The 27,647-nt window shown below is 38.1% G+C and overlaps 1 protein-coding gene across 1 annotated transcript in view; it reads right to left on the reverse strand.

Moving 5' to 3' along the window:
• The window catches only part of Kdm5a (lysine demethylase 5A), an 82,025-nt gene that overhangs the window by 26,803 nt on the left and 27,575 nt on the right, over positions 1-27,647 (reverse strand). The window contains exons 11-20 of the mRNA XM_038318396.2: positions 24,605-24,786; positions 21,450-21,612; positions 17,871-17,990; positions 15,551-15,745; positions 12,045-12,226; positions 11,310-11,434; positions 10,449-10,599; positions 8,683-8,797; positions 2,972-3,327; positions 727-865 (exon numbers count right to left, since the gene is read on the reverse strand). Of these exons, the coding sequence (XP_038174324.1) occupies positions 727-865; positions 2,972-3,327; positions 8,683-8,797; positions 10,449-10,599; positions 11,310-11,434; positions 12,045-12,226; positions 15,551-15,745; positions 17,871-17,990; positions 21,450-21,612; positions 24,605-24,786 (1,728 nt within the window). The remainder of the gene's footprint in view (positions 1-726; positions 866-2,971; positions 3,328-8,682; positions 8,798-10,448; positions 10,600-11,309; positions 11,435-12,044; positions 12,227-15,550; positions 15,746-17,870; positions 17,991-21,449; positions 21,613-24,604; positions 24,787-27,647) is intronic.

Here is a 27,647-nt window from a genome sequence, read left to right on the forward strand (position 1 = left end):
TCTAGGTAAACCTACAAGTCAAGCAACCTAAAGAAGGGTTGTCCTACTAAAAGAAACTGTTTACTCCACCAAAGGGAAGGACTGACAGTTCTTAAAAATTACTAAGGAGGTAAATCAGTAGTGGTGGTACACGATTTTTTACCCCAGTACTGGGTGGCAGAGGCAAGAAGATCTCTCTGTGTCTAAGGCTATCCTGGGCTACATACATAATAAGTTCCGGGCCAGTTTCCAGGCCTCTGAGTTTCAGGCACATCAGGGATACACAGTAAGACCCTGTTTCAAAGAATATAAACAACAGAACAGACAAATGCTGTGAAATAATTTTATGTCATGAAATATAAATGTCCTTTCTCTGAAAAACTGAATACATAACTCCATCATTTTTCCTAAACAAAACTAGCAATCTTCAAGTATTTACTATTTATTCTGAATTAGAAAATCAGAGGAAAGAATAGGCGATACTTAGGTACTATTATATTTTTTTTTCCTCTTCTCAAGACAGAGTTTCTCTGTGAAGCTGTGGCTGTCCTGGAACTCCCTCTATAGACCAACTCAGAGAGATCCACCTACCTCTGCCTCCCAAGGGCTGGGATTAAAGGCATGCTACATTACTGCCTGGCTAGGTACTATTACTTTATCATTATTCTTCTAAAGAAGCAAGGTTTACATAGTTTATTTATGAGAATGTATTACCTGATAGGTAGGCTAATCTGAAAGTTTCTTTACCTGAATAGCTTCCACTTTAGCTGTCCATTCACGAGCCTTTTGTAAGGCTTCTTTTAAGGACAATACATTGGGTAGAAAGGCTGGAATGTTCTTGGCTTCATTCACAATATTTTCTAAATTTGCCATACTGTGTCGAGGTCTAAATGAATAAAATAATAAGATACTAAGTAAAAGTCCAATCACTATAAGAATTAAAATAGCATTTTATAATGTATAAATAACTCATACTCATGAGCTTATTTAATTCTTATCACATTCCCATAAGCAAAAAGAGCAGCTACCATATTTATGTCTATTTTACAGACATGAAAACTAAGGCGTTATTTCTCTTAAAATAATAATAGTAAATGACACACCTGATGTACTGATTTAGAATGAGTCTTGGCCCTAGGCTCCTTTTCCCACCGAGTCCTAGACTACCTCCACTCTACCTCTCTAAAACACCTACAAATGATCAGAGAAGGGTGATGGGCATGGGCTACCAATAAAAGGAGTAACAGAACAGAAACCCATTCATGTTGACCATATACTTTCCTTCAACTACATTTATTAATATCTAATTACTCCCTGATGAACAAAACAAAGACTTCATTTTCATTAATCAAAACCCAAGAATTACACTGGTACTGGAAACTAGAAACAAATTATTGTAGGCTCATAGCCATGGAAAGTAGTAGATAATTCTGCCTAGAAAATTGAAGTGCTTTGACCAAAGCCCTAAACAAATAAATACATTATGTAATGAAAGAAAGTGGAAAAAAGTATGGACAAAAAAGATATTTTTGTTTTTAAATTGGCAGTTTTAGCTGAGATGGGAGCAGGGAAAAGTTGGAATATGAATGATGTATGAAAAAGAAGAGTTTAGGCAGTACACACAAAAGAATCCAGAGCCCACAGATCCACTATAAATCAGTGGGAAGTTTACAAAGACTGCTGTTGTCGAATTGCCAAGAGGCATTCCAGGTACTTGAGACAAGTTCTCATGTAGCTTAGGCTACTTCTCAAGTCCTGGGGTGGGCAGCTACTATGTAGGTGCTAAGAATCAAGCCAGAGATCCTCTGGTAGAGTAGCCAGTGCTCTTAACTGCTAAGCCAGCATTCTACCCCCTCAATGAGCATTTTGTAATTCCTCTCTCTCTCTCTCTCTCTCTCTCTCTCTCTCTCTCTCTCTCTCTCTCTCTCTCTCTCTCTCCCCTCTCGAGACTGGGTTTCTCTATAGCTTTGGAGCCTGTCCTGGCAGGCTGCCCTTGAACTCAGAGATTCACCCGCCTCTGCCTCCGGGGTGCTGAGATTAAAGACATGCACCACCACTGCCATCTGGCACATTTTGTAATTCTTATTTCCTAACTGTATCAACAACATGGACTTGAAACAATACTATTTCCTATCATTTGCAGTTACCTAACAAAATCTACTATACAACAGTCTGGATGTACCTAAAACTCTATATGTAGCCCCATTTGATAACTAGTGATTGGTCAAAAAGACGCAAGATAAATAATGGAACAGGATTTATGTTCCTCCATCTCATTCTACTTTTTTACTTATTTCTAAAAATTATTTTATGTGTATGGGTGTTTTCTCCTGCACACCTACACCTATGTATGTATGTATGTATGTATGTATGTATGTATGTATGTATGTATGTATGTATATGCACATGCATTGCCTGGAGTGAAGGAGATCAAAAGAGGATATAGGACTGTAGAAGGAGCAGCGGGCTGTGTCCCGCCACCCGGCTAGCTTTACATCCGAAATAATTACATGGAAACTGTATTCTTTTAAACACTGCCTGGCCCATTAGTTTCAGCCTCTTATTGGCTAACTTCTCATATCTTGCTTTAACCCATATTTAGTAATCTATATAGCACCATGAGGTGGTCGCTGACCAGGAGAGATCTTAACCTACATCTGTCTTGGAGAGGAGAAGCATGGCAATTGCCTATGGTGACTGCCTGAAGCATCTGCCTCATTGCCTTCTACCCAGCATTCTGTTCTGTTTACTCTGCCTACCTAATTTTCTGTCCTATTAAAGGGCCGAGACAGTTTCTTTATTAACCGATAAAATTAACACATAGACACTCCTCCATCAATAGGACCCTGTAGAACTAAAGTTACAGATAGTTGTGTGCTGCCCTGTGCTGAACATGAATTCCCTGGAAAAGCAACCAGTGTTCTTAAGCACTCAGTCATCTCTCTACCCCTTGACCTTATTAACGAGACAACTGTCACCAAAATGTTTTCACCTTGCCTGCAGGCAGACCTTAGCCTTCTCTTCCCATCGTTCAGAGACTGTGAGGAGCTCCTGCAGTTCAGCCATTGCTTTTTCCACAGCATGATGAGGTGCCAACCCTACCCCAGAGTCAATGAGCTTCTTCATGACATCCAAAGTGACTTGTTGTGGATCTGACAGGGTTAGTCTTACTTCATCCAACCACCGAGCCTGTTGTAGCTCTTGCTTCAGTCGAGGCAATTCAGGCAGTTCCACATAGAGACTAGAGCCCATGTCTATCAACATTTGGAGTTTGGAAGAATCTGGGGTTTCATCCATCATGGCCTCCTGGGCACGTTCATGAAATTCTTCTACATCATCCAGCAGATTCTGAAAAGGTGAAAAATAAAACAAAAATAAACAGCAAATTTTGTTTGAAGCTACAGCTACTAAGTTACAGAGTACTTGCCTAGCATGTGCAAGGCTTTGAGTTTGATCCCCAGTTCTCAACACTACTACTAAAAAGATAAAAGAGCAAGTGCCAGAAATAGTTCAGGCAAACTATCAATTCTAGGCCCTCTAATAATCTCAAAATATTAGCACCAAAGAGTCAGAAAAGTATGGTACCTGGTAACTAATTTCTATCTATACTCCCTTTTAAAAAGATTTTTTATTTATGTATATAAGTGTTCTGCCTATATGTATGTATGTGTACCACATACGTGTTTGGGTTCCTGGTGCCCTCAGAGGGCAGAACAAGACATCAAATCTCCTGGAAATAATGGTTAAAGATGGTTTTAAACCACCATGTGGGTGCCGGGATCCAAACCTGGGTCCTCTAGAAGAGGAACCAGTGCTTTTTACTACTGAACCACCTCTCCAGCTCCCATCTATACAATTCAAATGTGGCCGAGTCAATAAAATGTGTCTTTTTATGACAAAGGCTACAACTGACTCATTCAATAGATTTTAAATTCCAACTAACTTAGACACAGCCATAGTTGTAGCATATAGTATAGAGCAAGATGATTTCTTTGAAGCTTCTACAATCAAAAAAAAAAAAAAACAGTTTATTTCCCTTCTCTCTCCCTTTCTTTTTTGGGGGTGGGGAAGGGGAATGTGCCATAGTATGTGCACATGAAGGTCAGAAGACAACTTGTGGGAGGTGGTTCCCACCCTAGATTACCTTGGTCTCGGGAATGGGACTCAGGTCATCAGACTTAACCTACTGAGTCATCTTGCTAGACCCCATACATTCTAATATAGGTAGATAGTATAATAAATATCTAAATAAAATATTTCAATTAGACATTCTAAATGTAAAATAGGGCAACCTAACAGAGAATGACCAAAGGTGAGAAAAGATATTAGTAGCAGTAGTAACTATATATGACATCAAATCAAAACTAAAGCAAAGGGTAAGGAGATGGCTCAGCAGATAAAGTGCTTGCTATATAAATGTTGAGGACCCACACAAAGGTGGGGGCAGGAATGGTAGCCTGCTTGTAACTAGCACACTTGAGAGCTACAAAAAAGAATCCCCAGGGCAAGCTGGCCAGCTGAACTAGCTGAATAAGTGAGCTCCAGGTTCAAAGATCCTGTCTCGGTAAATAAAGTAGAAAGAGACCCCATCTTATGCACCTGTACAAATGTGTGTCCACATATGAACATGTATTTATAAGTTCCTGCACGGGAGGGAGGGCAGAAGGGAGGAAGGAAGGAAAGAAGGGGAGAGAAAGGAATGATTAATTAAGAACTTGGAATAGAATGTGGTGGAAAAGGTTCAAGCCTGGCAAATATTAATGGCCCCCTCCCCCTTTTTAAAAACAGATCTCCATATAACCTTGGGAGCCCTTGAATTTAGCTAAATATAACTTTAAACTTCTGATCCTCTGTGATGGTTATTCATAGTTGTCAACTTGACCATATCTGGAATGAACTACAATCCAGAAACAGCACACTTGTGATCTGGATTTTGAGGCTGGAAGGCACACCTTTAATCTGAACCATACCTTCTGCTGAAAGCCTATATAAGGACATGGAAGGAGGACGGTTTCCTTCTGTGCCTGCTTGCCCTCGCCTTGGCAGTGCATCCATCCATTCCTTCACTGGCATTGCAGCCTACTTCTTCGGGATTCCATAACACACAGAAGACCAGATGAGACACCCAGCCTCATGGGACTGAGCAGCTACTAGATTATTGGACTTTCCATTCATAACTAGCCATTGTTGGACAGCAGCATGTCAGTCATTCCAATAAATTCATTTATATATACATATATAAATACAAACATATATATGAGAAGGAATGATAAGCTTTAGTTTACACGGATATAAAAAGAGTCAAGTTTCCCTGTTCTTTCCAATTGCCTGGAGGCCTTATTGGTCAGCCTTATTATGCCTCTCGGGACCTAAAAAAAATTTAATGTAAAATATAAGGTCAGAGAGAGATTGAGATTCATTCCTTAAATTCTGTGACTCTAGAGAACCTGACTATATATCCTCCTATACTTATCTCTTCAGCACTGGGATTATAGATGCTTATTACCATACCAATTTTTTTTTGTTTTTTATAAGACAAGGTTTCTCAGTGTAATAGACCTGGCTGTCTCGGAACTTGCTTTGTATACATGGCTGGCTTGAACTTACAGAAATCTCCTGCCTCTACCTCCTGAGTATTGAGACTAAAGGTGTGCACCACCACCGCCTGGTATTTTAATCAGCTTTTGGAGATCAAACCCAGGGCTTCAGGCATGCCATGTATGCATTCTACTAACTGAGCTACAGCCCCAGACTCACTCATCACAAGATTTTTAGATAACTGAGCTCAATATGTAGCTACACATGGATAAAGTAGCAAACCTGATAAGCAGAGGACAGGCAACATAATGTCTTACAGATTACAGTAAGTTAAGATTTCATTTGCTAGCTCTAGAGATCCACCAGAAAATCTGTTAGGTTTTTTTTTCCCAAAACAGGATTTCTCTGTATAGTCCTGGCTGTTCTGGAACTAGCTCTGTAAACCAGGCTGGCCTGAGGGACTAACTGTAGATCCAACTCAGATAAACATCTGTCTCTGCCTCATTAGTGCTAGGATTAAACACATGTACCACCACTGCCCAGAGAACTAGAAAATTTTAATCACAGGAAAGAGGTCTAATTTGATTTATATTTAAGATGACCACTAATGCTAAAATGGAAAAGAAAAAAGCAATTAAGAGGTAGAGGGGCCAGAGGAATGGCTCAGCTGTTAAGAACACTGGTTGTTCTTCCAGAAGACCCAGGTTTAGATTCCAGTACCTACAGGGTAGTTTACAATCATATCTAACTCCAGTTTCAGAGGATCCAGCACACTTTTTCGGGCTCTTTGGATACTACACATGTAAATGGTACAGACATACATACAGACAAAACACGTACCACACAGGTGGTACAATAACCAAAGAATACTTTAAACATTAGAAATAAAGATATTTACTGTGGGACATAGTTTGAAGCTAATAATGGAAGATGCATTGGAAACAAACGTTTTGATTTATCAAAAGTTTTTAATTTTTTATTGATTATGTATACAATATTCTGTCTGTGTGTGCGCCTGCAGGCCAGAAGAGGGCACCAGATCTCATTACAGATGGTTGTGAGGCCACCATGTGGTTGCTGGGAATTGAACTCAGGACCTTTGGAAGAGCAGATAATGCTCTTAACTGCTGAGCCATCTCTCCAGCACTATCATTTTTACAATGCTTTTTAATCTACCAAAAGAAATACAGAATATGCATCAGAATATAGGGTCTGTAGGAAAGAAAAAGGTAGTCAGACTAGAGATTTGGTATCAAAACCAGACAAACAAGAAGGGTATCAGGAGAGGGCACACCTAAAGAAAGGGGTGTGCTTCCTGATATATTCCAACACTTACTAGTCAAGCTAAGGTCAATTTTAAAAAAAAGGAAAAAAAGAAAGCAGAAATAAACTGTGGTGTCATATGTACCTTTAGAAGATAACCCCTTCCAAAAGATCTTTACTAAACCCACATCAGACAGAGATCTGAACTCTAAAATATACAAAGAACTCAAGAAATTGGTCATCAAAAGAACAAATAATCCAAAAAAAAAAAAAGTACAGACCTAAACAGAGAACTCTCAACAGAGGAATCTAAAATGGCTGAAAGACACTTAAGGAAATGTTCAACATCCTCAGTTATCAAAGAAATGCAAATCAAAACAACTCTGAGATTACATTTTACACCTGTAAGAATGGCCAGGATCAAAACCCTAATGACAACTTATGCTGAGAGGTTGTAGGGAAAAGAGAACACTTCTGCATTGTTGGTGGGAATGCAAGCTGGTACAACCTCTTTGGATGACCAGCAAGCTGGTACAGCCCCTTTGGATGTTAGTGTGGCGATTTCTCAGAAAATTAGGAAACAACCTCCCTCAAGACCCAGTAACACCACTTTTGGGTATATATCCAAAGGATGCTCAATCGTGCCACAAGGACATGTGCTCAACTATGCTCATAGCAGCATTGTTTGTCATAGTCAGAACCTGGAAACAACCTAAATGTCCCTCGACCGAAGAATGGATTTTAAAATGCGGTACATTTACACAATGGAGTACTACACAGCAGGAAAAAGTAACAACACCTTGAATTTTGCAGGCAAATGGATGGAGCTAGAAAACATCATTTTGAGTGAGGTAACCCAGACACAGAAAGACAATTATCACATGTACTCACTCATAGGTGGTTTTAAACATAAAGCAAAGAAAATCAGCCTACAAAGCACAATCCCAGAAAACCTAGACAACAATGAGGACCCTAAGAGAAACATACATAGATCTAATCTACATGGGTAGTAGAAAAAGACAAGATCTCCTGAGTAAATTGGGAGCATGGGGACCTTGGGTGAGGATTTAAGTGGGTAGGGGAGAGGCAGGGAGGGGAGGAGAGAAAAATGTAGAGCTCAACAAAAATTAATAATAATAATAATGATAACCCCTTCCTAAAAGAGAACCAAATGGTCTTACAAAATGCAATAAAACAGGAATGCAACTGATACTAAGATACTTCAAACCGATGATTCCAATACACAATACAAAAACTATAAAAATTACTAACTGTGCAAAATAACATAACCTTTGAAATTTTTATATGATCATTAAATAATAATAGTCTTAGAAATGCCAGAGCCCTGATTTAAAAGCTCATGTATTATTAGTAACTTAGAACTACACTCTAAGATTCTTTTTATTAACATTACATTTAAAATACATTTGTGTTAGATGGGGGTTCTCATCAAAAATTAGTATAGATAAGAATAATTCTAAACTGCTCACAGTTCAGGATAAAAGCTAAGAGTAAAGCCAAGGGGCTGGAGAGATGATGGTTCAGTGATTATGAGCACTAGCAGTGGCTGCTCTTCCAGAGGACCCAAGTTTGATTTCTAGCACCCACATGGTGGGTAACAACCATGTGTAACTGCAACTTCAGGAAATTGGATATCCTCTCAGATCCTCCATGGTTACTGTACACACAGTGCACAGGCATACATGCAGCCAAAACAACTTAAGAAAAAAAAAAAAAAGCTAAGAGATTGCCTACTAAAGAACCTTAGACAGCATACGATAAGAAAAAGGAGCTCAAGGGACCAAACACTAGTCTATACATACAATTCTCCTAAGTTGGAACAGAAGCTAATAAACAAAAAAAATTACTTAAAAAGAAAAAAAAAAAGATTTAATGTTTCACCTTTACTTGTCGAGTTTGGCTGATGACACACGGAAGACTAAAAAGTTGCTGGACAAAGGCCTTCAATTCTTCTACTGTCAGTTTGGTCCGAGTCTTCCCACTATCTGAGCTCTGCCTGATATGAAATAATATTGAGACATAGAAAAATATGGTCATTTTGATATCAAATGGGACTCTTACTCTCTCTAGAATTCAACTCTTAGCAATCTTGAAATTCTAGTGTTGAATAATTCCCCTGCAGATAATTATGAAAATACAACTAGCCAAGTGACAGTCCCTCTAGTCTATAACAGCTATATGTTTGAAACACTAAATAAATTCCCATGGTGTAATATTAAGCTCACTGAGAAAACTAATTCCTTGTGTGTTAAGAGGCTCACAACACTGGAAACACAGGGTTTTTAGCTGCCTTCGATGAATGAACTCCCTGAATCTATCCCAAATTCTTTTTTGTTTTAAAGACATTATTTTATGTGTATGGATGTTTTGCTTGCATGTATGTCTGTGTACCACATGAGTGCAATGCTCAAGGAGGTGGACAGAAGAAAGCATCAGGACTCCTAGAACTGTAACCATGTGGGTGCTAGGAATTGAACTTGGGTCCTCTGGAAGAACAGTCAGTGGTCTTAACCACTGAGCCATACCATCTCTTCAATCCAACAAAATCTTTGATATATACTTTTTTTTAAAAGGATCCTCAAATTTTTATCAGACTCTCCAAAGAGGTCGGTGTCCTAAAAGCAAATTAATGTCCACTAGAAAGTACTATAGAAAAGGTTCTCTGATATATATAATTAAAACTTTAAAATCCAATAAAAAGTACTATAGAAAAAGCCACACAGAGGAATATATTGAAGAGCTATAAAATAATATCACAGAAATGGTTATTAAAAAAAAAGGAAGGAATGAGAAAGAAATGAATAAGCCACCTAGATGTGGCAGGAAAACTCCAAGCCAAATAAAGAGCAAATAACCCCTAAACAAAGACATACCTGACATCTATGAAGAACAGCAAGACAAAGAATGTTGTAGAAAGAAACAAGAAAAGAGTTTGTTGAAGGAAAACAATGTGAAATTAAATATATAAAAGTTTTTCGAGACAGGTTTCTCTGTGTAGCTTTGGAGCCAGTCCTGGAGCTCCCTCTGCAGACCTGGCTAGCATCGAACTCACAGAGATCCACTTGCCTCCCGAGGGCTGGGATTAAAGACGTGCCACCACTGCCTGGCATAACTTCTTAAAAAGTAAATAAGTTCTAATAAAAGGTAGAAAATAAAGATAATCACTTGAACTCAAAATATTTTATTCAGATCTTTTGTTATTAAGTATCTTGACTTATGTTGTTAGAAGACCTTAATTTGTTGGATGTTGTGGTACTCCTTTAATCCCAGCACTCATGAGGCAGAGGCAGGTGGACCTCTGTGAGTTTGAGCCTACGTTTCTATATTCCTAATTACTTCAGATAAAGTTGAATATACTGCTAGGTCTTTGACACAAAGGCACTACATAAACTTTAGTGTTATTTTCAGCATTGAAACTAGCCACTCTACTTGCTGCTTTCTTGGTGTGGTTTATAACTCACTTAAATTTAAAGAGCTTTTTACAACTTATGAACATGAAGAAAGGGAGGGGTTGGAGAGGAAGGATGGGAAGTTACTAGGGATAGAAGAGAAACTGCCACAGGGAGAAAATAATGCAGGGGCTCAAAGACCAACTAAAATTGGAAGAATAGGAGTCCACGGCAGAACTACACTCTTCTTAGGCTTACCTGTGTTTTTGCTTTTTGCTCAGAAGCAGCTGAGCCACAGAACCACAAGTCTCAGCTTCTTTCACTGCATCCCTGAGCTTTCGAAAGAGATCGTTCTCTGGGTATTTCCTATCCTCGGCATCTTCCAACATTACTCTCAATTCAATCAAATCTGTAAAGATAAACACAATGATAGACACAAAAAAGAACATTCTACAATAGTCACAAAGCTTACTCAAGAGTGACTAATATTCTGGCAGAAATGATGAAGCTTTGACAATCTCCAATATAAGTTTCTAACAAGATATTTATCCCAAATAGATGACTTCACTCAGTATGTTTGATCTCTCTCCTTCATCCCTATTCCCTTCCCTTCCTCTCTGCCTACCCTCTTCTTTGTCTCTCTTGAAAACAATCAAAAATCAAATGTTTTGGTATTACTGAACTAAATCTGACTCTCTAAAATACATAACTGCTACAACTTATCTGACCCATATTATGTCAGCCTTTTCATTTAAAAAGAGATTCTGTGTGTGATGGCATAGTCATGTAATCTTAGCAATGACACCAAGGAAAGAAAGGTTATGAAACTGAGGACAGACAGGGAAACAAAGCACACTTCCAAATCACAAGAGACTATAAAAACTAGGCATGGCCTGCAGCCATAAAAATGACCATGATATCTTACCACAGAAGATAAGTTTATCAGGTCTGCTTAATACATGGATAACTACATGGAAGTACACGGGTAAGAGAAAATTAACAGTATATTCAACTATGAAATTATAAGCTAGAATTCCATTTGTTAATGGAAAACAAAAACATACAATTAAAGGTTTTGTTTAAAGTGACAATTTTACATAACAAAGAAGGAAACTTAACCTTTCTTATGGTTGAAGCTAGCTGACAATGCTTCTGTAACACGACTGACCCAAGTGTCATAGGACTGTGCCCTCACTTTTACGCCACAAAGTAGAGAAGGGAGGTCTTCTAGTGGGTAGCGGTACCTACAAAAAAAAATTTTTAAATCAGAAGCAAAAGCTTAAAATAGAACCTGAAATAAGAGAAAAAAATCAAAGAAAACCAGTTTCAATGCAGAGAGAGGCAAGAAATAAATGCATGACATTAACTGGCCAAAAAACTAATTATGGCTAGGCTGGTTAGGGCTAATTTCAAAGAATTAGTACCTCATTTAAGAAGTATATAGTCAAGGAAAAGTTATTTGTTTAGGAACAGGAAAGAAAATAAAGAATAACATTAAGATGTGGTTTTCTTGCCAGGTAGTGGTGCACAACTTTAATACCAGCACTTAGGAGGCAGAGGCAGACAGATCTCTATGTGTTCGAGGCCAGTCTAGTCTACAGACTGAATTCCAAGACATCCAAGGCTACACAGAGAAACCCTGTCTCGAAAAAAACAAAACAAAAGGATAATGTGGGGGGCTGGAGAGATGGCTCAGCGGGTAAGAGCACTGCCTGCTCTTCCAAAGGTCCTGAGTTCAATTCCCAGCAACCACATGGTGGCTCACAGCCATCTGTAATGAGGCCTGCAGGAAGAATACTGTATACATAATAAACAAATTAAAAAAAAGGATAATGTGCAATAACTTTTAAATACCTAAGACATTTGTTCTGCATGGGGCAGGAGCACAAATCAGTTGGATGGTACAGACATACAAGTCGCTCCGGATTACAGGAGCACGTGAGAGCTGAGAGAAAACATGTGGTTCTGCATGCTGAACACTGTCGCTCATCATCAGGAACAAGTTCAAAAACTTCTTCTTCTGACATCACGACACCCTGGAATATAATTTATATCATCAGATCAGGTCTCAACTGAAACATAAAGGAATATCCTAAAAAGAATTAAAAATTAGGCATGGGGACACATTCCTTTATTCCCAGCATTCAGAAGACAGAAATAGGGAGATCTCTATGGGTTTCAGGGCTGCCAGGACTACATAGTAAGACCCTGTCTTTAAAAAAGAAAAAGAAAAAGGATTTAAAATTCTATCAATAGAAATAGCACAAAAAATTAAGACAAGGTCAAAAGTTAAACAAACCCTGAAAATAACTAGCATTTGAGGAGATGAGGAAAAAGACAGACTAGTCCAATCTGACAGTCTAGAATCACACAACTTGGATGAAAAAAACCCAAAACCAACCAAACAAACAAAAAAACAACAGAATTTCTTTTTTTTACCCAGAATTTCATTTTCATATTCAACCCAGAATTTAATTTTCTTGTTTAAAGTAATTAATATTCGGGGGCCAACTAGATGGCTATTTCCTTGAACTCAACATCTGGATTTCACAAGGCAGCAGGAGAGAACCAATTTCTGAGAGCTGTCCTCTGACTTCCACATGCAACATGGAAGCTTACATTCACAAACATTTATGTATAAAATAAGTAAAAGTTCATTAATACCAGAGCCAGAAAGCTAACATCTGTAATCTGAGCACTTGACAGACCAAGGCAAGAGTACTGCCAGGATCGCCACTGCTTCATAGTCCACTCTAGAGCAAGCCTAAGCTAGAGTAAGAACCTGTCTCAAAAAATAAGAAAATGGGGCTGAAGAGATGGTTCTTCAAGAGCACTTACTGTTCTTGCAAAGAACCTAAGCTCACTTCCTACCATCCACATGGCTCACAAGTGTGTTTAACTTTAGTTCTATGACAACTGACAACCTCTTTAGGCCTTTGTGTGTACGAGGCACAAATTTAGTGCACAGGCAAAATATTGTTACACACACACACACACACACACACACGCGCGCGCGCGTGCACACACACACACACCCCAAATCTCAAATCAGAATGGCTAAGATCAAGAAACAACCGGGGCGAGAGAGGTGGTCTCATTTTCCATCACTCACATCACTCACAACTATTTATAACTCTGGTTCCAAGAGTTCTAACACCTTCTGCCCTCCAAGGCACACATACATATATGCAGGCAAAACACTTGTACACATCAGAAAGAAAACAAACAAACAAATGAAACAACTGACAACAAACAGAAAGATGTGGGAAAAGGAGACCCCTTAACTCACTGCTGGCGGGACTGTAAACAGCTCAGCCAATCTGGAAATCTATTGGAGAATGTTCAAAAAGCTGAAAATAAATCTTCATTATGGCCCAGTTATACCACTACTTATAGCACATGCCCAAAGGACTTGACATTCTTTTCCACAGATACTTGTTCATTTGTGTTCACTGCTGCTCTATTCAAAACAGGTAGTGAATGGCAACAATCTAAATATCCTTCAAGTGATAAATGGATAATGAAAATGTTTTTCATATAGACAATGGAATACTATTCAGCTGTAAGAAAAATGAAGTCATGACATTTTCAGGTAAATGGAAAGAACTAGAAAACATTATACTGAGTGAGGAAATCCAAACTCAGAAAGACAAACACTCCAAGTTCTTATTGTGGCTCCTAGCTCTGAATCTTCAGATGTATGTATCTAACCTGAAAAAACCACAGAAACCAGGAAAGAGGATCACAGTGGGTGGTAGTAGTGTGGCCGCAACTCTAGAGAGAACAGCAGTACACAGGGGCTATGAAGGGGGAAATAGGAAAATACTGGGGGCGGGGGCAAGACAATACTGAAGAAAAGGAATAAAGAGGGATAAATAACACTAAGGATATTTGTAAAAGCCATAGAGAATCATACTATTTATCTAAGTATATATGCATATATACACACACAATTTAAATAAAGTTTAATGATGTTTCCCTTAAATGCCACATGGAATCTAACAAACAAACAAACAAAAGTAGACATGAAAAAGAACCCCCTTGGGGGCTGGAGAGATGGCTCAGAGGTTAAGAGCATTTCCTGCTCTTCCAAAGGTCCTGAGTTCAATTCCCAGCAACCACATGGTGGCTCACAACCATCTGTAATGGGGTCTGGTGCCCTCTTCTGGCGTGCAGGCATACACACAGACAGAATATTGTATACATAATAAATAAATATTAAAAAAAAAAAGAACCCCCTTTCAAGTTGTTGGTCAAGCTAATGTTGCCCTTGGTTGCCTTCCAGAAGTTGAAGATAAGTCCCTATTGATGAAACACCAAACACTTTGGAAACAGGACTCAGAAATCAAGTTCAATCTAGGCCTAGCTTTCATAGTACCAGAAGGAACTATGCAGGCTGCCAAAGGAGAAAAGCAATCAATAGTCCAACCCAGTGTGACACTTACAAAGCATGGCAATGACAAAATTAGCAAACTATCACAAAGGTTGAATAGTGGCACTTCCATTATTGCAGTAACTAATAACTGGACTTCAGGCCCACTCCATAGGAGGGAATTCAGGTCTGGTACTGTAAACCCAGTCCATTACCTAGAGAAAAATCTACTACTTTCCTAAACTAGGATAATTTCTAGCTGCATTCTAAATACTTAGCTTTATAATCACTGATTAATTTCCTCAAAAACGTTTCTTTTTGTAGCAGAGACCATTACAAAAACCCATATCTAAAAACGGAGATAACAGCTGATTGTGGGTTGCCCAGACCTAACTGACTCATCTACAATATAAACCCCACACCCAAGACCCAGGAAACATCGTGGAAGGGGGGCAAGGAAAGACAGATGATCAGTGTGTCTGCCAGACATACCTTCTATCAGTGACAGGAAAGGTTCACTCATGGAATTTCAACAAAACGATATCTTAAACAAGACCTGAGCAACGATACCACCAGATGACATGCCAACGTGGATGGGGAAATCTCACAATACCCCGGCTTCCAACCCAGATGAAGAGCTACACAGGCAATTAATGACAGCTTATAGAGAGAGAATCAGTGTTCCCAGCAATGAGCCCTCCTCTAATTGATTATCTAACAGTCATCTCTAAAAACACACATGTAAGCAACTCTAAGTGGACTCAGGTTATATTTATATAATTAACTCATATATATGTGTCAATAATAATTAAAGAAAAAAGAGGCCAAGAATTTGAGGTGTGTGTCGGGCAGAGGGATGATATGGGAGTAGATGGAGGGAGGAGCAGGGGTCTAGAAATACAGCTTATATAAAATTTATAAAAAGAACAAAAAAACAAAATAGCTATTTAAAAGAGGAAAGAAATGCACTCAGCATACTCATACTCACCATTTGTACAACTGATTCCCTTAATCGTGTTTCTTCTTCAGTCATGAGAGTCAACTCTTTGCAAACCATGGCAGCCAGCCCTACATCTAAGCATTCTGGATCGGCTGCCATCTTGAAAATTAGTTCCTCGTGTGAAAAGACACAATGGCGCCTCAGCCGTCGATAGTGATTTACACACTGTCGTCCAATGGGCAACTGAAAACACCACATTTCCAAATTAAATTTCTTATGATATATTCTAGCACATGACCTCTATTCATCTTCAGGTACTCACTTTTATTATAAAGAAGAAAAAGTATGTCCTATATGAGCATAAAACATAACATAAGTAGTAATTCTCTGTAACCCAGCCAAATTTCACAGATCTTTCCCCAAACAATGTCCATAAGCCGAGATGCTAAGTTTCTGCCCTAAGCTGCAGATTTTCTAATTCATAGTATATACCAAGGAACTGAACAGGGCTGGGTCTACTAATGCATGTCTATAATCCCAGCACTGGAGGGACAGAGGCAGGTGAATCCCTGAGTTTGAGGTCAGTCTGGTCTACATAGTGAGACTCTGTCTTGAGAAAAAAAACAAAACAAAACAAAAAAAAGAAACTTTTTTTTTTTTTCTAGACAGGGTTTCGCTGTAGTTTTAGAGCCTGTCCTGGAACTAGCTCTTGTAGACCAGGTTAGCCTTAAACTCACAGAGATCCACCCGCCTCTGCCTCCCGAGTGCTGGGATTAAAGGTGTGTGCCAATATTACCTGGCTGAAGATGATTTCAATGTCTTTACCATGCTCACTAATATGAACTTCATTTATTTCTCTATTTACTATTTGAGGCACAATCCTATTATGTAGTCCTAACTGTCCTGGAACTCACTATGTATACCATACTGGTCTCAGTCAAAGATCCACCTGCCTCTGACTCCTGAGTGCTGACATTAAAAGTGTGCACCACTATACCTAGCTAATACTGATATTTGATCATGAGGAACTTCTCATTTTAGTGGTCCTAAAATTTTTGGATTTTGTTAGTTTTTTTGTTGTTATTTTACGTTTATTTAATGTGTGCCCCAGCATTGTGGAGGTCAGAAGACAACCTGAAGGAGTTGGTTCTCCTTCCATGTGAGTCCCAGGGATTGAATTCAGGTTATCAATCTTGGCAGCAAAGTGCCCTGACCTGCTGAACTATCTCATCAGCCCAGAAGCCTAACTTTCTTCCATCTTGTGAACCAAAAGACTAATAGATTATCTTACTAACCTGAAACAAGTTAAATGTTATAGTTGAGAGTTGATACTAAGGTGAAGTTTATGATACAAATGGAAATTTAACAACAGCTTTGTCTCTAAGGCTAACTTTTATTAAGTTGCAGTATCGACTTTCCTTTCCCACATGTTATAATTAAGGAGGCAGAGGCATGCGACTTTCTGTAAGCTTGAGGCCAGCCTGGTCTACAAGAGCTAGATAGTTACAGAGAAAAACCCTGTCTCGAAAAACAAAGAAAACCAAACAAAACAAAAAAAAAGGGGGGGGGGGAATCATCTTCAACTCTTAGGTGCATCCTACCCTATACCTGTCCAGTATCGTGTAAATCACAGTATTAGCTATTTTTTGAAAGAGCTCAGGCCCAAAGCAAACCCTTAACTGAGTCTTAATTGCATTGTATTATATGATTCCATTGCCAAATAAGGAAGAAATTTTAAATACTGGAACAAAACAAGACAGCTCAGAGAACCCAGAACTTCAAAGGCAGGATAGGCAACACAGCAAGTCTACATATCAAAACACAAAATACTACTTGCTGTATTACTGTATTTCCTCTATGTGATTAACCATAAAATGTAGTAACAAATAACAGTTACCCACAGAAAATGTAAGATTAGTGTTACTAAGGGATTCCCCCAACAAAAATGTTAAAAGGCTAATGAACTCAGCATCACTGGGGAAAAAAAATAAAGGCAGTATGTATTAAGTATTAATTCAATCTTTGGCAGTCTTTTCTCAATCAACATGATGCAGCCACAACTAATTGCACTATGATATAGCAATTGCTGCATTATTTATTTATGTATTTTAAGATTCAAAAATGCTCAGAGAAAATGAAGGCTAGAGGAAACATGTATTCCCTCAGGAAAAGACAAATAACTACCCATTAGTTACAACATATCAGGGAAAATAATAAATATGCAATGCAATGAAAATGCTAAATTACAATAGCTACTCCAATAAACACTAAAATATTCATGGGCCCTACCCAAAACCCAGCTAGGTAAAATACTGCATTTTATAGGGGTGTTAGTAGACGTACAACAGCCACGTGCTATAGAACAGACCCAGTCAGCAGTACAGAAGTTCACAGCTTCAGCAAAGTTGTATCCCTGATTAAATCCAGAGTGATAGGCACGAGGAAACGTCACAACGAACTCTCCAGCACACTGATTAGTCCTGTACACCTGAATGCAAATTAGGAACAGGGATTAAAGAAAAAAAAAAGACAGGTCTACTCAGATAATTTCAAAAATATTTTCTAAAATTGAAAATAATATTATACATATCAGAAATAATTATAGGATTTTAAATAGCTAAAATTGCCAGGCAGTGGTGGCGCATGCCTTTAATTACAGCAGGTAGAGGCAGGAGGATCTTTGTGATTCTGAGTCCAGCCTGGTCTACAGACCTAGTTCCAGGAAGGCCAGGGTGACACAGAAACCCAGTCTTAAAACAAAAGGCTAGAATTGTTTAGATTAACATTATATGATAAGAATTACAGTCAAAAGAATTTGTCAAACAGAAAACGGTACACTCTTCCTAAGCTAAAAATCTTTTTTGTTTTGTTTTGGTTTTTTGTTTGTTTGTTTTTCGAGACAGGGTTCCTCTGTAGCTTTGGAGCCTGTCCTGGAACTAACTCTTGTAGACCAGGTTGGTCTCAAACTCACAGAGATCCGCCTGCCTCTGCCTCCCAAGTGCTGAGATTAAAGGCATGTACCACCACCGCCTGGCTTCCTAAACTAAAATTCTTACACTTAATGGTGAATGTCTATAATCCTAGCACTTGGAAGGTAGAAACAGGAGGAACAGGATCAAGATCATTCATTGCTACAAGCTTGGGCCAAATAAGATCCCGTTTAAAAAAATTTTTTCTTTAAAAACTATAAAAATTGTTTTTTGGTCCTGTGTTGTAAATAGGAAATAAAAGATTAAACTTCCCACAATCATTGCATAATTTTTAGAACTAAATCTATCAGTTAATGTCATGAGATACCCCCAACCAATCTTCCCAAATGTTACTTTGTTTTATGCTAATGGTATGAGTATTGCTTAATCAATTTTAATACCAGTTTACCTTTTCATTTTGTTTATTTAGGTTTTTCGAGACAGGGTTTCTCTGTGTTATAGCACTGGCTTTCATGGTATTTTATTTGTAGAACAGGCTGGCCAGGAACTCAGGGATCCACCTGTCTCTGCCTCCAACTGCTAAGATTAAAGGTGTGAACCACCATGAACAATTTAATACCAGTTTAATTAGAACCTTCAAAATTATATTCTAACAGTGTAAACAACTGATATATTTTAATTTTTAATTCAGACAGAATTAATTTGTAAATATGAAAGATATTTCAAGACAGTGGAAATAGCTGTTTTAAGTAGGTTTATAACATTAATACCACTGCAGTGGTGGCGCATGCCTTTAATCCCAGCAGAGGCAGAGGCAGGAGTTCGAGGCCAGCCTGGTCCACAAGAGCTAGTGCCAGGACAGGCTCCAACACTATAGAGAAACCCTGTCTCGAGAAACCAAAAAACAAAACAAAACAATAAAACAAAACAAAAAATAAAAACAAAATGTGATGGCATATGTCTTTGATCCCAGCACTTAGAAAGCTGGAGCAGACAGTATGGTTGAGACCATACTGTCAATATACTAAGTTCCAGGCCAGCCAGAACTATATAGTAAAACCGTTTCTCCAACAAAAATAAATAGAAAAGTTAAAACAAAATAAAACATAAAACCTGAAATCTTCTGAGTATGGACACCCCGACTGGTTGGTGTATATTACCATGTCCAGCTTAAAAAAAGAGAGAGAAAAGAAGAAAAGGAACCCTTTCCTAGTTAGCTTTAACTGTTAACTTGTCACAGCAGAGTCACATGAAGAGTGTGTTAACTGAAGAATTTCCTTGATTAGACTGGCCTATGAAAGAGGGCAGTCTTGATTAATTTAGGATGGCCAGTGCACTACCCAGCTCCCATCATGTGATGGTACCGTTCCCTGGGAAGATGGTCCTGGGTTATATAAAAAAAGATAGCTAAATATCAGCCTTCTTAGCCAGCAACAGTTATCTCACATGGTTTTTGTAGTATTTTTTTTGCTTTGATTTCCTTGACCAGAGGTAATGCTGTGTTGGAACAGCCATGCAGGCCCTGTCTTCAATTTCCTACCTTGATTTTCCTCAATGAGGAACTCTATGATCTGGGATTTTATGCTGAGAGAAACCCTTAAGTTATATTGATCAGTGCTTTTAATTACAGCAATAGAATGAAAACTAAAACGGTTATCACTTTAAAGAACTTGATTATTCTAGTAAAGAAGGGAGAATACAGAACATGAGATCTGGGAGTTACTGAGACAGTTCAGCAGGTATAAGGCCTTGTTACCGTGCCTGATGACCTGAACTCAGTCTCCAGGACTCACACGGTAGAACTGGAGAACTGACTCCTACAAGTTGTTCTCACCATGGCACAACAGGGCTGGAGAGATGGCTCAGCTCTTAAAGGATAGGCTCATTAACAAAAGCACAAAAAAAATTTTTTTAAAAAAAGGAAAAAAGCAATTAAAAACAACAAAAAGTTTTAAAAGGCTGCTGGAGAGATGGCTCCGCAGTTAGGAGCACTCACTGCTCCTTCAGAGGCCAGGTCACTTTACAACACCCACATGGCAGCTGACAACAAACTATAAATGCCTATTCCAGTGTCCTCTTTGTCCTCTGAAGGCACCAGGAATACGGATAGCACATTCACATACAGGCAAACAAAACACTTATATACATAAAATAAAATAAACCTTAAAAAAATTCCCAAGGGCTGTAGAGATGACTCAGCCATTAAGAGCACTTACTACTCTCACAGAGGACCCAGGTCAGTTTCCACCACCCACATTGGTGATTCACAACCATCTTCATCAGTTCCAAGTGATTCAAATCCCTCTTCTGACTTCCTCAGGCACCCGGCATATACATGGTACACATACATACTTGCAGGGAAAACATTCATACACATAAAATAAATAAATCTTAAATTTTTTTAAAACCCAAATATCTGGAAAATATACATTTAAATATATTTTATGTGTGAAACGGAGAAACCCTGTCTCAAAAAAAAGTGTGTGAAAATTGAACATCTTAATGAAAACAAAAATGTATCTTAAATTGAATGAAAATGACCATACAAGATATTCTTAAAAACTATTCTTAAAGTGAAAAAGAGTTGGGCATGGGCATATACTTTTAATGCCAGCACTTGGGAGGCAGAAGGCGGTGTCAGAGCACAGGTGTACAGCCTGGCCTATACAACACAGACACCAAGTAATTACCTAAAAAACAAAATCCAAAACCAAAAACAAAAAAGAAACAACAAAAGTCTAAAAAGAACAAAGAACAGAACAGTTTTAATTAAAAAACAGAAGTAGTAGTAAAACATAATAAACGACTCATACTTTAAAGCATCCTTTCTTAATCAGACTGAAGTTCTATCCAGGGTATAAATTCTAATTTGGCTATACTACAGGGCCCTTCACATATAGTTATAACCCCGCTCCCCAAATCAAAACAAAACAAAACAAAAAAAACCCTTGTGATTATATCTAATTGAAAGCTAGAAAATCTTTGAAAATGCTGAAGGAAGACACAAAAAGACTCACTGGCACACCATGCTCCATGAGCACATTTGGGTTCATGATGGTTACTAACTGATGTAGGAGATCAGGCTGTGATTCAAATAACTCAGGGGCCAGCTCCCTCATCACCTCCTCCAGTTGTTCTGCAGCATGAGATGGTACACCATACCATGTCTTTGGCTCGCCCCTAACAAAAGAAATAACTGTTTAGCTAAGCAGAACATGGTACCACTGAAGCCAGGGTCTTTCATTCAAATCCACTAAGTTATAATTAACATTGCCATATTCCTGGCCATAGGTTATATGACCAGAATCCTGGCAACCATCCCATAAATATATGCTACTATTAATAACAGGAAATAAGGCAAGAATATATGGAAAAATAAGATACACACTCACTGCCATTGGGAAAATAACCCAAAGTACATGAATAGGAAATTAATTAGTAAAAGTACCTTTTGAACAGAAACTATATTACATGGAAATCACTGTTCAAAAGGATATAGACTCGCTGCCTTGATTCCAAGAACATGAGTCTTTCCAATTACCATCACCATGGTTAAAGCAAAAAGTTAAAAATACACATAAATAGCTTAAGTTCAATTTTCCTATTCATATAAATAAGCTAATACTACAAATTGCTCAAACTTTAAATATAGTTGGTAACAAAAAGATAAAATCCCAGCATCATTATCTATTAAAGTTCATTCTGAATACTAAAAAGTTATAAACTTAGGAAGTAGTGGTGACTAGTTTTAGATAAACATGACACAAGTTATTTTGGAAGGGGAAACCTATATTGGGAAAATGACCCCACCAGACTGACGAGTGGGCAAGCCTGTGGTAATATTCATGACTGATGACTAATGTAGAAGGGCGTAGGCCGGCAGTCCTAGATACTGTAAAACAGCAGGCTGAGTAGCCACGTGGAGGAAGCCAGTAAGGACTACTTCTCTATGACCTCTGAATAAGTTGCTGCCTCTAGATTTCTGCCCTGACTTCCTTAGATGGCCAACTACAAGATGTAGGATGAAATAAATCCTTTCCTCCCCAAGTTGCTTTAAATCATGGTGTTTTATTACAGCAAAAGAAACACTAAGACAAAAATGGATTTAATTAATCAGGCTATAATCTCAAAATGGCTATATTTCCTAATTCTCATAATTCAGAAGATTTTAAGATAAGAGCTATTCCCTATAGGATTTACTGTAATGATAAGAATGTTTGAGGCTGGAGACTAGAGAGATTGTTGAGCAGTTGAGAGAGAGCATTTGCTGCTCCTGCAAGAATACCCAGGGTCAGTTCCTGGCACCTACACAGGACAGTTCACAACACAGTAATTCCAGTTCCAGGAGATCTAAGGCCCTCTTTTGGCCTCCACAAGCACCTTTACTCATGTGGTATACACACACACACACACACACACGCACGCACGCACGCACGCACGCACGCACACTCGAGTACTATCATATACATACACATAAATAGAATAAATCTTAAAAAAGTAGCATCTTAAAAATACATTTTGTTTGTGCTGGTAAATCAAACAGCTCCTAATCATATATGACCATAAAACATTTGAAATGTGGATACTCCAACCGAGGTAGTAATTTCCAATTTCACTTACTCTTACTAGTATTAAAAATGAAGACACATACATATGCAAAAGACAAAAAAGGCAGCAAGTTAAAGAACTGAGTGAAAATCTTTGAGAGACAAAAAAAAAGATAATAAATCAGCAAATGAATTTATTTACTGCATATTACATCTTAGGCATTTTTAGAGGAAATGTTACTAAAATGAAAAATGTTTCAAGTTCCAAATACCAAATCAAATCTTTCAACTATAAGATTAAATATTCCATTTTGCCTGTCAAGAAATATTAAAACTGGAGGAATGGAGATAGCTGAGTGGCTAAAATTACTTACTGCTCTTTTAGAGGACCCAGATTCAGTTCCAAGCACCCACAGGGAAGCTCTCAACTACCTAAAACTCTAGTTCCAGGTGATATAATGCACTCTTTTGACCTCCACAGGCTTAAAACACACGTGGTACACAGACGTGCACTCAGACACAGGTACATATACACACATAAAATATAATTAAAAATATGTACATCAAAATTTGGGGGGATACACCTCAGAACTTCAATACTACCGTGAACAAGGCCTTTTAATCCCTAACATGCAAAATAAAAATCATCATTAATTATTTTCTCATATAGTACACAAGCATCATTTAATTTAAAACTTGGGGCTAGAAAGATGGCTCAGTAGTTAGAGTACTGGCTGCTCTTTCAGAGTATCTGAGTTAAGTTCTCTGAACCAACACTGCACCTCAGAACTATCTAAACTCTGGTTCCAGAAGATCCAGTGCCCTCTTCTGGTCTCTGTGGCACTGCACACACATGAGTACATAGACACACATGTAGGTGAAACACCTATACACACAAAATAAAAAATAACAAATAACATCTCAAAAAAAAAAATCTAAAATTCCCACTCTAGGCTTGGGTAATTACACATTCTTTCAAAGAGAAGATGGTCGAAGACAACTCCCCTCCTCTCCTTAATACACTATCTTTCTTTTAAGTAAAAAACACTTTTGAAACCAGTTCTCTCTACTATAGCAGCGAATATTATTACATCTTAAAAATAAAATACCAGGGCTGGAGAGATGGCTCAGTGGTTAAGAGCATTGTCTGCTCTTCCAAAGGTCTTGAGTTCAATTCCCAGCAACCACATGGTGGCTCACAACCATCTGTAAATGAGGTCTGGTGCCCTCTTCTGGCCTGCAGGCATTCATGCAGTCAGAATATTGTATACATAATAAATAAATAAACAAACAAATAAAATAAAATAAAATAAAATAAAATACCAGGCATAGTGTGGTGAAACATTCCTAAAATTCTAGCACTCTGGAACTCGCACAATCAGGAAATCCAGAAGCTCAAAGTTGAGCTACACCTAAATCTGAGACCAGCTTAACTAAAAATTAAAAATTAAACAACAACAACAACAAAAATCAGGGCTGAGCAGACAGACAGACAGACAGACAGACAAAAAGACGGATGGTAGATCAAGTACTTGGCACATGAGTCCCTGGATTTAATTTCTAATACCAACCCTGCCTCCCAAAACAGTCACGAAGTGCATATGGCACAATACGATGGGACATACCAATGCAAGTAGTTAATGGAATAGCTCCAGTGATCTTCAATATGCCAGCAAAAAGAAGAAAAACACATCCCCACATACAGCCATGGCACCTTCATACCAGAAATGTCCACATTAATATGTGCAAGAACAGATTGCTCCAGAACAGGCATGTTATTCAAATTCCAACCAGAAAGTGCATACTCCTATAAAAGGAAAAAAACAAAGTTAAATGAAAAAATCAAGAGTTTACAAATGCTAAACAAAATTTTTTTTTGTTTTGATTTTTCAAGACAGGGTTTCTCTGTGTAGCTTTGAAGCCTGTCCTGGAACTTGCTTTCTACATCAGGCTGGCCTCCAACTTACTGAAATCTGCCTGACTCTGCCTCCTGAGTGCTGGGATTAAAGGTGTGCATCATCACACCCAGTCTGCTAAATGAGAATATTTCTAAAAAGGCAAATATTTCATTATATACATACTATTACCCAGTGCATACAATCTGCTCTTTGTAACCCACAGCAAATCTACAACTCATCTATTAATCTAACTAATGTACCTAAAACTAATTTAATAGTTGGTATCTAAATATCTACACAAACTTTTTTAGGTTCTACTGACATTTCCCTTTATTTTACATATTTCTAGTTTAGTCTGAAACATGAACAAAGTTCTAGTAAAACAGTGCATTCCATGTGAGCAGATTGCTTGTCTATTTCCACTGTATACCCAGCAGCACAACTTCCCAGAATAATTGCAGTATATAGATCACAGTGCTAGACAGTGCAGACAGAATATATAACCCTGAATTTTTAGCAATATGTTAAGTTATAATAATGCAGAAAGTCATTATACCACCTTCCTTCACCAGAAATACATCAGGAAAAACTGGATAAAATTTAAGATTAACAAAGAAACTTATGGGACTGGAGCAATAGCTCAGCAGTTAAGTATACCAGCTGCTCCAGAGGATAGGGTTCAATTCCCGGCACCCACAAGGCGGTTCACAGCAGTCTGCAACTCCAGTTCCAGGGGATCCAACACCCTCACACAGACATGAATGCAGATAAAACACCAATATATAAAAAAATAAAATAAAAAACAAAAACACACAATAGAAACTTATTTCATAGATGAACTTGAAAAACATGAAAATTCCCAGTTTTCAGAGCCAGAAAGGAAGCAAATACAAATATAAAAGATATTATCAGTCAGGTATTGGTGGTGCACACCTTTAATCCTAGTACTTGGGAGGCAGAGGCAGGCAAATCTTTGTGAGTGCAAGCCTAGTCAGTTCAGGGAGACCTAGACCATCCAAAGCTATATAGAGATCTGCCTTAAAAAAAAAAAAAAAAAAAAAAAAAAAAGATAAAATAAAAAACTCTTGAGTGAAATGGCATGCCTGTAATTCCAGCACTTAGGAAGCTGAGGCGAGGCAAGAGAATCACAAGTTCAAAGCCAAACCAAAAAATTTAAAAAATCACAAACCCATAAACTAAGAGGGTAAATTATCCATCAGAAAACTTGTCAATAGCAAGACAGATATCAAGAAGTTATATATAAAACACCATAAAGAACAGAAACCAGTATGTGCAGCAGTACATGCCTATAATTCCAGCAAACAGCACAGGCAGGATGATTAACTAATCATATCTATATGGTGTGTTTTAAGTCACCCAGGAATACTTAGACTCTGGCTCCAAATATAATTTAAAATGAAAATTAAGAATCAAAGGGGATAGAATATCAAAGTCCTACATACATTTAATTAAGAAGAAATCTCTTTGAGAAATATCCATGAAAATGGACAGTAACACCCACACACCAGAAGCAGGAGGGATCCTGAGGTTGAGGAACTACAAAATGGTGAGAAGGGCAAGAAAGAGTAAGACATTTTTCCAGCCCTGGAATAAAATTTTTAATATGCTAAGAATAAAAAATAAAATACAAAATGAAAGAAAAAGGAGATTGGTGGCCAGGTGTGGTGGTGTATGCCTTTTGTTTTTAAATGATTTACTTGTATTGGTGTTTGTTTGCCTACATGTGCGTGTCTGTATAAAAATGTTGGATCCCCTGGAACTGAATGAATTACAGACAGGTGTGAGCTGCCAAATGGGTGCTAGGAATTGAACCCACATCCCCTGGAAGAACAGCCAGTCTCTTAACCGCTGGGCCATCTTTCCAGGCCCTGGCTAATTCCTTTAATCCCAGCAGTTGGGAGGCAGAGGTAAGTGAATCTCTGAGGAAAGTTTGGTCTACAGAGAGGGTTCCAGGATGACCAGGGCTACTCAGAGAAACCTGTCTTGAAAAACAAACAAATAAAAACAAAACAAACAGAAAAAGAAATTGGAAAGGGACACTATTCACTACGTTTCTATGGTTAACTAGCCAGTTAATGAGACAAAAGAAAAAAAATAACAAACCTAGCTGAAGAGAAAGGTCTACAAAAAGTTACAATATTTTATCTTCAGGAGTCAATGAAGAGTAATAAACATGGGTTTGAGGTACAGGAAAAACTCATGGAAAAGTAAAGACTGGAACTGAGTTTTTAAGGATATATAAAACTTGAATAAGGGACTAGAGGCATTATTTAGTGGTTTAAACAAATACTTAGTATACACAAGACTCTGGGTTCCATCCTTAGCATAAAAAAAATGATTTTTTTCCCCACTTACCATTCTGTGAAAGAAAAAGACATTGTGTGCATCACATAAAGTAATGATGTAATCACATCACTTGAGATAGAAGGAAGCAAGAGGATCTAGAGCAGGGGTTCTCACCCTTTCTAATGCTGTGATCCTTTAATACAGTCCCTCATGTTGACAAGCAAGCGTTCTTAACCACTGAGCCATCTCTCTAGTCTACTTTCTAAATTGTGGAACAGAAAGAGCTAGGCAAAAACTTCAAAGTAGGGCCAGTGAGATGATTGTGTGGAGGTACCTGCTGCTAACCCTGACAACCTGAATTAGATCCTTGAAATTCACTCTACCGAAGGAGAGAAGTGACTCTCATAAACTGTCTTTCGACTACCCTACACCATCCTCCAGCATGTGGTGTACACACAAATAC

The sequence above is a fragment of the Arvicola amphibius genome, chromosome 2 (assembly GCF_903992535.2).
Source record: "Arvicola amphibius chromosome 2, mArvAmp1.2, whole genome shotgun sequence".
In the NCBI taxonomy this organism is placed as follows: Eukaryota; Metazoa; Chordata; class Mammalia; order Rodentia; family Cricetidae; genus Arvicola; species Arvicola amphibius.